The following is a 16,425-nucleotide window of genomic DNA, read 5'->3' as shown; positions in this document are numbered from 1 at the left end:
TTTGGGCCATTGTCACTGCTGCTGTTTTTCTTTCAGCCGTGTGCTTTCCAAAACTAAGGCTTCTGATAGATGATCTTTTCAGACATTTGAGGATACTTATCTCACTGGCTTCATCTGCTTCCACTGTTTCCCTGTGCAAATGGCCTCCTCGTGTTTCTGGGAGTGCTCAGAGCTATTTTGCTGACAGCCATAATTTGGAGAAACATCTACTTCTTTCTGGCTGTAGTTTAATCAGAACATACTTGAGAATCAAGAGGAAGATGATGACACTGCTTTGGAAATTGGCTGTTCTTGATGAATATGGATTCACAGTGATCTTCGTGTCTGAGGCATTCAGCACAATTAATGCTGCATGTCATGACTGGTGCCACCATCTACAAGATTTCTTTTCAAAGAAGAAGACCTAAGCCCAGGGGAGCTGTTGTCAGTAGAACTGTCAGGATGCTTTGGTTTCCTGACTCAGTGTTTGTTCTTCTACCTTTTGTCTCATCAAAATCTTCTTTGTAGGTTAATGAGCGCTTGGAGATGGATTCACATCATTCGTGATTAAGGCAAATTTTATTTCTCAAGAATACTTAGCAAGGGGGGAAAAAAACGTAAAGTATTAAGTGAGTTGATGAGCACTGCTTATATTACCTGCTAGAAAAAGGAAAACTGGATTGCACTGGCTGTCTCTCCTTGTATTACTACTTGGAAAATAGCACATTCCTGCACCCTTGAGATTTCTATTTGAACCTGTTACTGAAAGTTTATGAAGGCTTTATAATTAAGCCTTTATAGTGAAACACCAAAGTTCTTATTGTCATTCTTTTGTCATTGATATAAAAAAAAGGACATGGTTTTATTTCCTGTTTTTATTGAGGATTTTTCTCCTCATCAGGGAGAAGTTTTTTGGTTTTGTTTGTTCTTGTTTATACCTGCACTACACAGCTTAAAAAAATTTAAGAAAGGAAGAAAAAATCCTTCTGCTCATCCTTGACATTGATAGCATCTCTTTATAGGAAGCAGTGTAGGGCATATCTTAGAAAAATCTTTGTGCAACAGTTTTACTTTCAGAGGATTTAAATTGTTTTCTTCAACACTGGCAGTGATTGCCTTGTGTGGATGATTCCCTCTCAATGTTACACATGGAGATGATCTTTCCTTCCTTGGCTTTACTGCGTCAGCAGAAGATGATTGATTCCTGAGTCCAGATTTCTGGCAGGCTTTGCAGTGCTTTTGTAATGAAGAGATATAAAACTGGGTCTCAGGGATGCAGAATCTGCAGGATACAGAAGGATCAAAACCCCATTGGTAGGGTCCCTGTTCCAAAGGTTCCTTACTGCCTGGGGAAGGGAAGAATATGGATTACCTGCATTCAAAAGCCATGGATGTGCACAAAACCATTTATTCTTGGCTGAACAGAGATCAGCTGAGACCACTGAGCCAAGCCTGGACAGAAACCCCTCCTGCAGGAAGCTGTTGCTGGAGCAGTACCTGGGCTGGCTGCTGAGATTCCTGGTTCTGGTTGCTTGGGCAAGCAGAACCCAGTAACTGTGAGGCTACATCTTTTGATGGTGCTGGACTGGCTTTCTGTGGTGACACTGGTCACTCTGGCTTTATAGCTCATCCCTGCTGGCAGACTGGCAACAGGGGAGTGCTGCTGAGCACCAGGACCTGTCACAGAATCACTGGATTGGAAGAGACCTTCAAGATCATCGAGTCCAACCCAGCCCTAACACCTCAACAAACCATGGCACCAGTGCCACATTCAGTCCTTCTTTAAACACATCCAGGGATGGTGACTCCACCACATCCCCAGGCAGGCCATTCCAGCATTTTATCCCTGCACTTGTGGTAAAGGATTAGTATTGCTTCTGACAGGTTTTTTAGGGTGGATGTATGTTTGCTGGATAGAGCTGTTCATGAAGCTTTGGGAAAGGTTTCTCTTGGCACAGGTGTTGAAGTTCATGAGCAGAAACTTCTGCTACTGACTGAATATATCACATAGCAAATACCTTCTACTGGAGACTGCTTTGAAGAAGAGCAAAAAATCTCCTAAGAGGACAAAGGGTGGTGTTACTGAGAGAAACCACAGATTGCCTAATGTTCTTATTAGCTGGCAGAATGAAGTTGAGATCCTCTCTTGGGGAAAAGGGCAGTTATGTGATTGCCAGGTTGGCTTCTTCCTGTCTTTTGGAAACTGCATGGAAGAGGAAAGTATATTGCAAAAGCCTAAGAGTGGTTGCAAAGGAAATGGTTTGGGTTGGACCCACAGTTCTGATGGGAAGTTGGCGTCTGCCTTGGGGTATTGCCTGCTGGTGTCTGTCAGATGGAATTCTGACATTCTGTTGGAGGACTGACTGAACATGCACTTCATGCATTTAACCAGTGCTTTATCTGCGATTTGCTGTGGAAAAATAAGCAAGTTTGTGGAAATTTTGACATTTGAAATGCAAACTTGGCCATGAACAGATGAAAATCCATGAGCAGCTCTGTGGTTGAGAATGTTGCCATGCTTTCAGTTAGAAATTAGTGACTTCATATAAGCATATAAATGTTCTCATCCACTGCAGTGCAAAGGCATGTGCTTTAGTTTAAGCTGCTTGTAGCATCTGTTTGAGATAGGAGTGTATTATTTATTGAACTGTTTTGTTGAAGAGAGCACCCAAACAGATGTTAGTGCCAGCTCATCTGCAAGGGCAGTAATAAACATTTGTAACGTCTCTATACCACATGCAGATTTGTACAGATTTATCTAACAGTGGCTTTGGGTACACAGCATCTTGTTTTTTCCCAGTGCAACCATTTCCAGAAATGCTCTGGTGAGAACTCAGAAGGAAAGGAAAAATCAGGCAGAAGGCATTTTAATAAACAAGAAATGGGGAGAAAAGACTGGGCATGACAAGGAGTACAGCACTAGAAGGGAATGTTTTCTGGTGTGTGAAATGGGACATGTGTGTGCATTGTGTAATATGCAGACTATTAGATACATCTCTATTTTATCTATAAACTAGCTGGATTTCTGTTCTAATAGAATGTAGTGCATTTTAGCTTGTCTGAGATGCTGTAATGTCTGTAAGGTAGAGAGGAAGGATCTGAAGCTGGGAACAGCACACTGAGACCTGAATTGTATATTAGTAATGAGCTGCAAGCAAGAGTAATTAGGTCAACAGGATGGATATTTTTAAACATTTTAAGGCACAGCAATAAGTAATTTTTCATGAGGCAAAGAGAGCAGTCCAATTGTGCTATGGAGAGTTCCAAGTTTTGTCTTTAACTGCTTGTAGGACCTTGCTTCAAAAGCTGTTTGTTTAATTGCTGATTGATACAAGTGTGTGTTCACTGACTGTGAAATGTGGCTGTGGGTAAAGCTTGTGTCTCTCAGCTTCAGATACACTGTGGCTGTAGCTCATTTGGGAGAGGTGTGGGCTGAGGATTCATTGTCTCAGTTCATGCATTCTGGCCTGTCTCACCAAACCACTGGTAACGTTACCTTTTTTCTACCATTATTATGATTTTTTTTTTCCTTTTCTGTTTTAAAAAAAGATGAGGCATAAGGAGCGTTCTCGGACCTGCCCCAAAAAAGTGATCATGCTTTCTTCTTCCACTCCATCTTCCTCTCCACCGTATCCCAGGCAGCAGGTGATTCCCTCTGCATGCTCTGTCCCTTTTTCTTCACTGCTGCTTGTACAAGTGACTGGCTCAGTTACAAACAGCTTATTTACAAACACATTTCCAATTCCTTTCAGGTGCTGAGGTGATTCTCAGCCTCTTAGGTTAGGAAGATAGGGCAGCATTAAGTCATTGGAAGCATGAAGAGTCTCCACTGGAGACTGAGATTTTGCTGTAGGCAAATTTTTTATGACAGTAGCCTTTCTCTGTTTTGAGATGCAGCAAAGTAGAAATTAAATGTTTGGAGTAATGCAGGGAAAGGAAATTAAACTTTGCTCTATCTCCACTCTCCATTTAAATAGGTGTGAATGAAAATTTGCCCTTGTATCCATGTAACTTTTTTAGGATTGCTTACTGAAGTGGTTTTTGAGTGCTGTAGTGGCCTGCACATGTCCACTGTATTCCTTCTGATTCTCCCACACCAGGCTCTTGTCTCAGTCTGTCTGACTTTGAACCCAGAGCAGTGAGAGCTGTTCTGAGCACAGTGAATAAATGTGCATCCAGATGTTTGTGCACATGTATTTGTTGTCCCAGTTAAATATTACCTGAAATCCTTGTAATATTTCTGTGTCCTTGTATAGTGTCATTGTGCGTCTTTGAGTTGTATCCTTTTAAATAATTTGTTTTGTTTTCCTACTTTCAAATCCACTTCTTGATCAGTCCTGAACTAGAGGTTTTGAAAAGGCAGTTGTAATTCCATAGAGCTGTCATGACATCATGTAAAGATTGTACAAATGAATTTCCCCAGAGGTGGAGCATGTTTCTTGTTTGCCTGTAAACTGTAAAGGAGCATTACCTTTTAGAAGAGTAGACAAGTTTTATTCTTTGGCAGAAAGTTTGGCTTCTCTTATTGCTGTTATTTCTCGAATTTTAATTACATGTTGCAGTTTATCTGGTCTAATTATTGCCAGCCTCCAGGACACACATTCTTTGCTGCCTCTGGTGTCTGCATCTGCAAGACAGATCAGCTCTGCCTACTGATCCCTTTTGAAACTGTCCTAACAAAAAAGGGGAGTGGCTTTCTGTCACACTGTTTATTATTTTCAGGAGACTTTTCAAGAAGGATGCAGGAGAGGACATCTAGGTAAAATGAGTGAGGAAAGCCCTTTTCATTAGCAAAACCTGCATTTAAACTGCAGTGTAATGTTATCAGATGAAGTGACAGCTAACTGCCTTCCTCATGTCAAAATCCTTTGAAAATTTTGTTGGACACATTTTATGAAAGAAGATTTTCCCCAACCTTACAGATAAAGAAACTCAGTTAAATGCTGGGTTTTAGTTTCTAATCTATAGTGTTGGATTCATTTTCCATGTAGAGAATTTTTTTCCCTCACTAAGGATCTGGTAGCTCTCTATTTTCTTTCTGTCACCTCTCCAAGTGTTTGTTTGTCCTGTGTCTTTTTGGTTGCCTGGCTCAGTCATGAAAGCCAGCTACTGCCAAGCGTATTGTGACCATTTTCTATGTTGTGTCCTACAGCAGTCTTCCTTCTTTTAACTCAGGAGTTTTTACCCTCTGTGCTGCAGAATGATGTTAGACTCAGTTAATAATCTGCTTTTGGAGACGTTCTTTTTCCTTGGGAAAGATTTTTTTCCCTGAAATTGTCTTGGCCCAGGCCTCACAGCAAGTCAGATGGATCTGTGTCCTTGTTACACTGATGTCTTTTAAAACCTTTCATTCTACTCTTCTATAGCATTTACTCTGCCACTTCTTTTAAACTTTCCATCTCCTTCCTCTGAACTAACATCACAGTATGATTTATACTGAGTGTCCTACCATCTTTATTGCACTGATTTGATTACATTGTGGTACTGTGTTGTTGTTTATTGACCTAATATGGATATATGCTTTTTAAAGAAATTCCCTACAGGAGCCAACTTGTTTAGAATATTCTTAATAAACTTCTGCTCTTGTTATGGCTTCCTTTCTACCTGCATCATAAGAAAAATCAGCTAAGTGTGTTGTGATTAGGAAGTTGGTGTGTGATTGTTTTTAAGCTCATCATTTGTTGCCTGCAGAGATTCAGGGAACCTGGTGCCGGCTACCCCGGGGAGCAGAGTCTCAGACAGGCAAGGGTAAAGAGCATGAGCAAATGGCATGGGGCTGCTGGCACAGAGCTGTGGTGGATGTGTGCAGTACAGAGGTCAGACACAGGGGGTGGTGAAGCACACTGATCCTACTGCTGCTGTTAACACGCTGGGACTGCTCAGAGTCAGGCAGGAGCCTCCTTCCTGCGTGATACCCACACCAATGCATAACCAGCCTTCATCAACAGTTTGCTGTATGCTTTTATTCTGCCCTGGGTCGAGCACTTGAGCTCTCCTCATTGCTCTGTTTCTCTTACACCTCTTCAGTGAAGTATGCTGTGGCTGTAGCAGAACAAGGAGAGTTGTTTTGTGCTAATCCATGCGAACACGGTTGCATTGTGTTCACCGCTTGCTTTCTGGATGGTTAAACAACTGGCATTCCATCTTGCCTCCTACAGGCCGAAGTAAAAGGAAAAATGATGAGGCATTATTTAGTAGAGAGACTTTGAAGCCTTCTTAACAATGAAATAGTCAACAGTCTGTCTGAATGGCTCAGTATTATACAGAAGCATGGGAAAAGAAAAGATAGGCACTCAAAAGGACCAGTTGATTTGAATTCATATTGACAAATTAATTGACATTCCAGTACAGGCTTTGAATGAATTAAGTCATAAACGGGAGCCAGCAATAAAACTGTTGCAACTTCCAGAATGTGTTCTAACAAAAGCCTCTTGTGGGCTGAATGTTTTCTGACAGGCAGTAGAAAATGAATACACGTGTCTGCAATGACACAGAACCCCCAGCTTTATAACAGGCCCCAGTTTTAGTGAAAATGATCTAGTAGGAAGGAGTAGGTGGAACAGAAAGCAGCTTGAAAGTAGAGAGTATTATTAATGCATCTGAATGGGAGAAGTGTTTCTTGTAAACTGGGTGTGAACCCAATTTTCTGTTCTGCATTGGAAGACAATTAGTGATACAGAGCAGCACCCTGGCATTCTTGGCACATCCAGCCTCAGATTTCTTGATGCACATGTTTGTAGTTCCTGCTCCATTTACTTTTGTACTCTACAAACAAATTAGCTGAAGGCTGTGTGGTACTGCAGTGATAGTCCTGCCTTATATAGCAGGCCACCTGCCAGGTCTTTTCTCATGTCACCAAGTGCACCACAAAACAGTTTAGGAACATTGATATGAAAGACCAGAATAGCAGAGGTGTCAAAAATTGTGCCTGGGGTGTATTGACATGGCAGTGCAATAAGAACAGTTAGGACAGTGAAGTTGCATAAGTGAAAGTGGCAGCTTCTGTGAGTATTTGATTTTGCTGCTCCTTGCTTTATTTAGACAGGCTCATGAAACATGCTCTCATTGGCATGTAGAGTATTTACTTTGCATATGCCACCATCTTTAAGAAATTAATTAAGAAATTAATTCATTCTTTATGAAAACTGAAGTCCATTACCCTAAAATATGTTTCTGTACACAAAATCTAAGAAACAAATAAGTACAGGTTGAGATAGTTAAAGAAAATCCTTGAGAATGGAGAACTATGGGGAAATAAACTGACAAATAAGGCTCTTTGTGCATGTTAAAGCCACATTTTAAATTTATTTTTGATGGTAATGCCAGAGAGAGGCTTTGTGCTTGTTTGATTTTGGCTGCAGCAGTCCTAGGAAGAGTTGTGAATAACAATTGATTCAACTGTTTTTCTTGCCCCTGAGAGTCAATGTAGCACTTCATTAGAAAAGTAGATACTGGGGAAAACCCCCCAGTTTTCATTGAGAGCTTTTGTTTCTGTTCTGCATGTGAATGTCATACCTTTGGGCTGGCATTTTGGTGTGTCTCCCTTTCTGTGCTGGTTTGTTGACGTCGTGCCTCCCTCCCGTCCCGCAGAGATCTCCTCGTTTGTTTTGTCATGACCAAGTGCCCGTGAGTGTTGAGCAGAGGGCCTGTCAGCTGGCAGCCCTGCTGGAGTCCCGGCGTGCGCTGAGGCACCAGGTGATACAGCCCTGCAGCTCTGGGGGATCCTGGGTCAAGTCTTGGCTCAGAGAGAGAAAAAAAATCACCAAAATGTGATGAGCGCTGCTCTGCAGTCATGTGCTTAAACAACTGTCAGGACTGTTTTGTGTAGTGTCTTTATTTGACTTGCCATTGCTTAGCTGTCTCCTTGTTTGGTGAGTGACTCTTTCTGTTCCTCAAAACAAAATATAAATAATGAAGTAAAAAGCGACCTCTAAACTTCAGAGTAAATGCTGGAAACCAGCTGGGCTCTGGATCAAAGTCATCTCACAGTGGTCATTTAGCAGTCAGTCGCTCACAAATTTTACTTGCTTCTGGAAGCAAGAATATTCATATTTTCCAAGCTTAATTCCTGGCTCTGCAGTACTGCTCTTGTGTCCATCCTTCCTGTGCAGTTGTTTCCAATGGTAGAGCTGGCAGTTTGTGCAGATTGTCTTTGACTCCAGTGCACACTTTTGTTTTGGTTTGGTTTTGTGCTTCATTTTCTCTCCAGTCTGTTGTCTTTGGGCTATGGGAGCATGCCAGTTTGAGCTGTGGTTTCTTTGGTTGCTCTCTGTTTTCAGTTCTCTTCAGCAGTGCTTGGCAAACTGCAGAGTGCTTTTTTGGAAAGCACCATCTACAGAAGTGATTTTTTTCATAACTTACTGTTTTGAGTTAACCATCCCAAATCAAGCTGTCTTCTTGAGCTGAAGCATAAACAGTCCCAGAGCTTTTGCAAGCCCTACTAAAAAGAATTTTGTGACATGCAGGTCACTTCCCATTGCTGGGGCTTTTTGGGATGGCATCTTTTTCTGATGGTTAAAATCACAGAAGCTCTTCTCCAAGAAGAAACAGCAAACCTTTGCCTAGATTGGAAATTCTGGGGACAAGCTATGAAGGCCTGAATAAGAAACTACTTTAAACATAGTGACACCTCTTTGTTAATGGTTGCCATGACTTAATATCTCAAGCAAGGTCCACAGTGCTCATGTGCATTTCTTTATTCAGTTAAAATTAAGATCTAGACAAAAATACTTTGCTCCTGCCTTTTATAGTTCTCTCTGGCAATTTTTAAGCTTCCTCTGAGGGTGTGAAAGATTACAGCATTGCGATGCAAAGATAGAAATTATTTTTTGAAGTCTAATTTCTGTATCGTGCAGAATTGAAAAGGAGGAGAGACTGAGAACACAAAGTAGAGGAAAACAAAGTGGGTAGGGCAGAGAGGAAAAAGGAAACAGATGTTGGAACACTGCAAGCAATGGTGGATTATGATGTGGGATTTAAGGGAAGAAAACAAGAAAAATACTATGAAAGAGAAGGCTTAGCAAAGTAAGACATTTTCAGAAAAGAAACTTGATTAAATGTTGATGTACAGAAAATTTTTATATGAACAATTACATTTCCATAAATCAGGAAAGTTGTGAAAGCCAATCTCTTTTGCATTTTGCTCAGTAAATCTAATCTTGACGTTAGCCTATTCCAAGTGGCTAGAAGTAGCTATTTTCATGGGTCATGCAGTTACATGACATTTAGTTTTCCTTTTTATAACTAAAACCATAACTTATTTTTCAATGTAAGCCAATTATTTGTAATGTGCATATTTTTTTTCCAGACTGTAATTTTTAGGAATGCACAGTTTCCTCCAGTGCTGTTTGTCTGATACTTCCAACTTTCAATTTTTTCCTATTTATATGAATTATTTCTTGGGAGGTGAGCATAGTCATCCATAGAGACAATGACAAGGGTATATTAGAAGACCAAATTTTGGGCTCTTCTGTGAGGAACCAGTTTCAGAAGGATGCAGGTTCTCAGTCTGTGATTTATTCTTTGCCATTTGATAATCAAGATCAGCAGATTATTTTATATTGATTTATTCTTCTTTGGTTCAGTGTTTCTAACCTGCTTACAGTGAATTTTAGGTTGGAAATTTGCTGTTAATTACTTGAAATACATACAAGCTAACTTCTTTCTCTTCTGTCCCCCAGGAGAGCAGACTTTTGGTCTGTAAAATGTAGAAGAGGTCTCACATGGCCTGAAAGATGATCTTAGTGCCTTGGGCCAGTAATAGAGAACAATGGGAGATACAGAAGGAGCAGAGGAAATTGATTTGGGGTCTTTGCCAGTGGCTTAGTTGGTTGGGTTTCAGGAGATTGGACATCTGCGGAAGTAGGTAACTGCTTCCAAATGGTCCTAAATAATGTAAAACCTAATAACGAGCAAATTAAGAGTGACTTCTCTGCCTCACTAGGGAGAAAATAAAGATACACTGGGTATTTTTCTCTAAGTTTTCCTCTAAGAGTATTTTTAAAATTATTCTTGATGGTAGCCAGAAAGGCCTGGGTTGGGTGGATTTATTTTTTTTCTCCTCTCTCTTAGAAGGGAACAGGTCTGATTGTGCTGATGTCTATTTTATGTTCCAGCCTGAGGCTGAGCCGTCTCGCCGATTCTTTGTTGACCAGTGGGAGCTCTCGCTGAGCCTCCGCTCTTCCCACCGCCCTTCCTCACCCTCCTCCGACTCCCTCCGCCAGGTAGCCCTCGCCAGGTGCACCCAGCTGCCTCTGCTTGCCAGGGACACCCAGCCAGGCTGGCACTGCTCCACCTGCAGGACCTCTGTGCTTCCTGTGCCCACACCAGAGGCCAGAGGCAGCCTGTGCCCGCCACAGCTCGCCATAAAGCAGTGTGAAATTAAATGTTTTTAACATTCTGTGTCTGGGAGAGGTTTGCGGTGCATCTCACACTCAAACCAGGGGCTTTGAGCACTCACAGGCCTCCTGGCTCTGCAGTGAAGCTCTCTGGTTTTGCTTGCTGCTTTTGTTGAAGTTTTCGGCTGAACAACAGAATGTGTTTGTGCATATATGGTTGATGGAGAGCGTGAAATAAAAAATGCTTTGGCTTTTTGTAAAATCACTGAGAATTTGAGCTAGTTACAGCTGTCCTATGTAAACAGCAGGAATTCGATTTGACCCAAGCTGGAGCAGGTTCTTTGCCTCCTTTTGAAAATGTTGAAGAACATTGTATGTCTTGAAGACCATGGGAAGAAAGATAAAACGCTTCACTTAATACCCATAGTGAAGCCAGATGTGATCTGTAGGCAAAAAGCAAAACAAATCAGAAACACACAACCCCAAATGAAAAGTTCAGCAAGTAAATTTCTCACAGCAAATAGTCCAAAGTACTGTGAGTTAATATTAACATATTCATTTTTTGAGCATGCAACTTCTTCTGTACTGGTAGAAATTTAAAGATCCTGAAGGATCTGCAGTTGAAGGTTTCAAATCAAAACTTGCTCAGGGGAAACCTGGTTCAGCTAAAAGGAAGCTTTACCCCTGGAAATGCTTGATCTCTCTTCTAAAGAAACTTCAAAAGCCTCAAAGGCCCTGATCATTTAGAGGAAATGGAAAAACTCTTGGCCAAGTTATTATGATTGCCAGTTAAAAATCGATGATGAAGAAAATTTTAGAAGTGAGCACCATTTTAGATGAAATGTTTGATAAGATACTCTTCACATATGTATGTGGAACCTGGGAAACTCTGAAAGACAAATCATTTGTTAGTTCTTGCTTGTAAAAATACTGCCAGTGCTCTGCCTCTTGGAATGGAATCAGTAGGCAGGTATAAATTCTTTCTGGGTAGAAATAAACCCTCCCCTCATTACTGCAGGGACAAAGAGCTTAAGGAATTAGGACTGTAGTGACAGCAGCAGTAATCTCTGGCTGAGCAGTCCATTTTCATAATCTTTTTTCCCAAAGAAGTACCCATTCTGTGGTGAATTTCAGTTTTTGTGATGCTTCCTGCTGTTGTCATGTCTGAACCTGTGGAGGTTTTAAACATGCCTTAAAAGGCTTATAACCACACATATTAAATTAGTTATTAGTTGTGGGAAATAACTACTGTGCTTCAAGCAAGTTCTGCTATACAAGTAGAGGGGGTTTTAAGATACAACTTTCCTTTTGTTATCCTTGGCACTTCACACTTGCTAGAAGCTGAGTGGCTGTCTGATCCTGTATTAGCTGAGAATCCAGCTAGAAACATTCATAACGCTGCTTAGCCTGGGAAGGGGAGTTGCTTGGCATGCTCTCTGCTGTTCTGAGTCAAATCCGTGGTGTTTGCAGTGCCATTGAGCTCACATGGATGTAACCACCTCATTTTCTTAACCATGTAATTAATTATTGCCAACGGTTGTGTTTCCTGTGAGAAACCCTTCCTCTGCTCCTGCAGTGATTGAACTTGGCTTGCAGACACTCATTTGGTACCATCTAAGGTAACAGCCAACTTGCCTAGACTGCTGAAAATAAAAATACTGGAGGGTTTGCAGATATCCAGAGGTATGGAGTCAGTCTGTGCCCATGATGGAGAAAAGCCAAGTCATAAAGCCGTGTTCAGGGTTGAACAAATACATGTTCCACATGTGGCTTTGATGCAGTGGATGAGGCTCTTCCACCTTTTTCCATATAAACCTCTGCGTATTTTTAGCACTGAAAGAATTGATATTAATATTTTTGAATCACTGTGAGTTCTCTAGTTAAGGGCTTCTCCCTGCTCTGTGAATGCTCTGTAAATTAATTCTTTCCAGGTGCAAAGCATACAAATACACTGTTGGAAATCAGCATGTTGCATTAGACTTGGTAACATGCCTTCTAAAAGCTCTTCGTTTCTGATGTCAATTTTACCTGCATCCTAAGATCTTAATTTGTGTTTGACCTCATCTATTGGAAGTGTCTACACTCAAGTTTCCAGGCCCAAAATACCTCCCCAGGTGAAAACAAAATCTGCTCCCTTCATCATCACAGTATTTCTGGAACACTTAAAAAATGCAAAATTCAAACCTTCCTGTCCATTCCTGCAGGTGGTCCTGGACTGTACTGGTGATTTCTGATGACACTGGCTTTGCTGTTACTACCTGTCACTTTATATTGTCCACTGTCTTGGCATGGTTTGACCTCTCTGCACCTCCTCACCACCTAACCTCTCATCATTCTAGTTACTTTTTTTTTAATTTGACTCTTTTTTTTTTCTTTTCTCACCTCACTCTTGTTTCATTCAACCCATCTGGTAGAAGTACATAAAGATGTACACAGGCGGAGTGAGCTCTTTGGCTGAGCAGATAGCCAATCAGCTTCAAAGGAAAGAGCAGCCCAAAACCCTTCTAGACAAGAAGGAACTGGTAAGATGCTGTGCCAGAGATGTGTTTGTGATTAGCTGTCGTGTAGATCTCAAGTTCTGTGAGTGTCCAGTTGTTACACCGCTGCTGGAATCTGTCGTAGCTTTGTGAGTGATTTTTGTTTCCCTTTCTCCATCCACCCTCGCTCTTGTCCTCGTTTCCTTTGCCAAGTATTTAAATCTAATGCCAGCGTCCGAAGATTGAGCGTAGTGAATCGAGAAATCTGTTTGTAACACTTCTGCACTGCTGCTTTCTGGAGGAGACACTGGTTTTGGTAATGCAGGTCTAAGAATTGCTGTTTGAGGATGTTCTAATGGTTTTGCTTTTCTTCATATGCCTCCTTAAGTCACTGATTTCAGGGTCATCATTATTAGTACTGGTGTCCACTCATCTCCCCAGAACTTGTTTTACTCCTGATAGATATAGGCATGGCATCCTAGGACCCTTTTTCCTGGACAACAAGGTTAGTTTTTGATGTCCTAGCTAAAACCATGAGTTGTGTCCCAGAGCTGCAGCAGCATCCAGGTGCTCCCGCATCCACATAAAGGAGGAGAAAACACAACCTTGGTGTATGACCTCTGTGAGGCCAGGCACACACCAATCCAGCCATCGTGTCTGTGCAGGGCTCGCTCAAGAAGGAGTTCCCCCAGAACCTGGGAGGCAGCGACGTGTGCTACTTCTGCCGCAAGCGCGTGTACGTGATGGAGCGGCTCAGCGCCGAGGGCAAGTTCTTCCACCGCAGCTGCTTCAAGTGCGAGTACTGCGGCACCACCCTGCGCCTGTCCTCCTACGCCTACGACATCGAGGACGGTAAGGGAGAGGGGGCTGCCCCCAGAGCTCTTTTGTCCCTTTGAAATTACTTGGTGGGTTAGGGAAGAGAGCCACTTCCATTCCCCTGACACCCTCTCTCAAGCTGTTGGAGCTTCGTGGATTTCCTGTGGTCAGCAGAGCAGCCAAACTCATGGGAATTAATGCAACATCGTAATGATGCCTGGAGAGCCTGCCTGGAACAGGGGCTGGGCAGAGTTAAAGGAATAAAGGAGGTTTTCATTAAAAGGCTTTCAAAGGATGCACCTTGGGCAGTACAAGAGCCTGGCTGTGGCTCGACACAAGATGGGCCCAAGATGGACAATTGGTCATGAATTTTCACACTTTTATAAGTTTTGGTCCATTTCCATATTGGGGTTAATTGTCCAATTACAGCTTCAGGTTATGCAGTCCCATCCTCCCAGATTGCTCTCCTCAATTTGCTGTTGTTTATAATTTTTGGGCCTGAAGCTGCAGTGGAGTCCTTGGTTCTCGGGCTGGACAAGGATTGTTTTGTGTGACTGAACTGTGAGGAGAACCTGCTAACTCTTTGTATGAAGTTCAGAGTCACACACTAAGGCAGTACAGAACCTGGAAAATACGAAAGCTAAAACTTAAGGCATCATTAACAGCTGCAAGAATGCAGGGAAACAAATAATAACTGGAGGATTTAAAAACCTTTACAGGCTGAGTTTGAGGGCTAGACCTTTTACTCTCCTCATTTACAGTATTTAAATAAAACTCCTGTGTGTTTAATACCACTTACGAGAAAATAACAAGTTGGAAAGAAATGCGGTCAGCTTGTTCTTCTTGAAGATACCACGACTATCCAACTCTGTATGTTTATTTTAGATGTAATAAAATAGGAACTTCATAGTCAGGGGCTACGATAATGGGTCATTACAAGTGAAGTTCTGTTTATATAGAAAAAATGGAACATCCAAGTTGAGTAGAGGTAAGTCAGTGTTAGAGTGTTGTTGTTGCAGTAGTTACTGAAAATTCAGTAATGACTTATTTTCTGTATCTGATCTGTAGGGAGAAAAGAATATGAGTACAAAACTTGTGATGGCTGAATTAAAAGAATCTAGCATCCTAAGATTTAAGGGAAGCTTCAGATAAACCCTACAAGTCTGAGAAACCAGACAATATGGCAGCAGGTGAAACTCAGTTTATAAACAAAGTGTGCCTGTAGAAAGTAATAATTTGAGATCATCCATCACGTGTGAAAAGTGATCTCCTTGTAAGGGTAGCTATTACAATTTTTCTTTGAGCACTGATTGACAAAAACATCACACTTTATGAAGAAAATGTATGAGAAAGTATTTCAGGTAAATGTTGATTCATATCAGCAGGTATGTATTTATTTTCTTACACAGCTGCCTATCTGTAATCCAATATCATTTGGAAAATAAGTGCAAAATGATGTAAAACTAGTGATAAGTAAGTGCAAAGGATTGTATTTCAGACGTGATGATACAGAAAAAAGAATAGCAGGAAACAAGTGTTAGTACCAGTCGTTTTCCCCACTAATTGAGGAAAAGATGAAGTAAAAGTTTTAAATTGATGTCACAGGATGACACTCCAAGTTATTCTACTCCAGACTGAAATTGATGCTTATCCACTCTGTGTAACTAAACACCATCTGGTTTAAGGGGCAAAAATAGCTGAAATTGTGTATTCATAATGCATTATATAATGACTTCAAGTAATGGACTTGCTGGGTTGTGAAGAGTTGAGGAAACCTAGAATCATCCAACCAGATTCCCAGTAAGGAATAGAAACCCCTTTATTGCTTGGCTGGAAAGTCAGCAGACTTGGCATGCAAGTTTAAAGGGACCATTGATAATTTTGAAATCAACATATGAAAGTGACTTTTTATCAGAAATCAAAGCTGAGGAAAAGCATTTTTTGAGCACTCACAAGTATGTGACTGTTAAGCAGTAACAGACTGAGCTCCTCTGTCAGCTGTCTGGGCTGAAATAGGTTTTACCACCAGATTTTCAGTGATTCCCTCTGCAAGCATGTTGTGTGTGCAGTTCTGGCCAGATAGTTCTCAGTGAAGCAAACACAAAATTTGGAGTTTCAGCAGGCTTATAGCATTCATTCTGAAATCTTACGTGCCTAACATTTATACGTGTATAAATGTATGTGTATACGAAGCAGATGTGTCTAAACAGAAATCTGTGGTATCCTATCTACTGTAATCCTTGTGAAAATGTAGCTTGTATTTCATTCTGGGTTTTCTTTGAGAGGAAAAAAACCAAAGCTATACACACATTGTTGCTGTTCATCGAGCTGTTTGGGCTGACAGCATTCTGCAGCCTTCTGCAGTCAGTGTCTGCTTTTAGGCTTCAAAGTCTGAGAATTTTTATGTAAGAGCTTTTCAGCTGTTGCTCATTTCAGACAATCTCAAAAAGCAGGTTTTGATAAGAGTAAATATTAAGAAAGATGTTTGTCACTTTTCCATCATAAAGCATTTTGCAAATAGCAGCACAGAGAAACTAGAGGAAGAGCCAGAGGTCAGAATGTGTTGGGAATGCATTTGCAAAGCTCTAGGAATGGGCCAGCAGTGGAGAGTGCTATGGGCTGCAAATGCCAAACAGGGTACACTGACAGAGGTACAGTGGAGGATAATTGAGGCATCAGTTTGCTGCTTTTATTAGTACCAGTAGTATTTGTATGATGGTATTGCTAATGCTGCTTTGTGTCCCTGGCAGTGCTCAGATACCAGTGAAAAACCTCCCTAGACTTGTGGGGTGTTAGTAAAAGCAGCAGGATCACAA

At 41.3% G+C, this 16,425-nt stretch overlaps 1 protein-coding gene across 12 annotated transcripts in view; it reads left to right on the top strand.

The window, feature by feature from the left end:
* MICAL3 (microtubule associated monooxygenase, calponin and LIM domain containing 3) overlaps nt 1-16,425 on the top strand; it is a 167,904-nt gene that overhangs the window by 86,748 nt on the left and 64,731 nt on the right. For 9 of the 12 annotated variants that reach the window (XM_063395117.1, XM_063395118.1, XM_063395124.1 and 6 more), the window contains exons 18-23: nt 3,529-3,624; nt 5,671-5,727; nt 7,570-7,674; nt 10,095-10,202; nt 12,731-12,838; nt 13,459-13,645. In XM_063395117.1, the coding sequence (XP_063251187.1) occupies nt 3,529-3,624; nt 5,671-5,727; nt 7,570-7,674; nt 10,095-10,202; nt 12,731-12,838; nt 13,459-13,645 (661 nt within the window). The remainder of the gene's footprint in view (nt 1-3,528; nt 3,625-5,670; nt 5,728-7,569; nt 7,675-10,094; nt 10,203-12,730; nt 12,839-13,458; nt 13,646-16,425) is intronic. The other 3 variants (XM_063395127.1, XM_063395126.1, XM_063395122.1) reach the window with 2 other exon arrangements.

Source organism: Prinia subflava, chromosome 4 (genome assembly GCF_021018805.1).
Source record: "Prinia subflava isolate CZ2003 ecotype Zambia chromosome 4, Cam_Psub_1.2, whole genome shotgun sequence".
In the NCBI taxonomy this organism is placed as follows: domain Eukaryota; kingdom Metazoa; phylum Chordata; class Aves; order Passeriformes; family Cisticolidae; genus Prinia; species Prinia subflava.
This window is presented reverse-complemented; position numbering and strand designations above follow the sequence as displayed.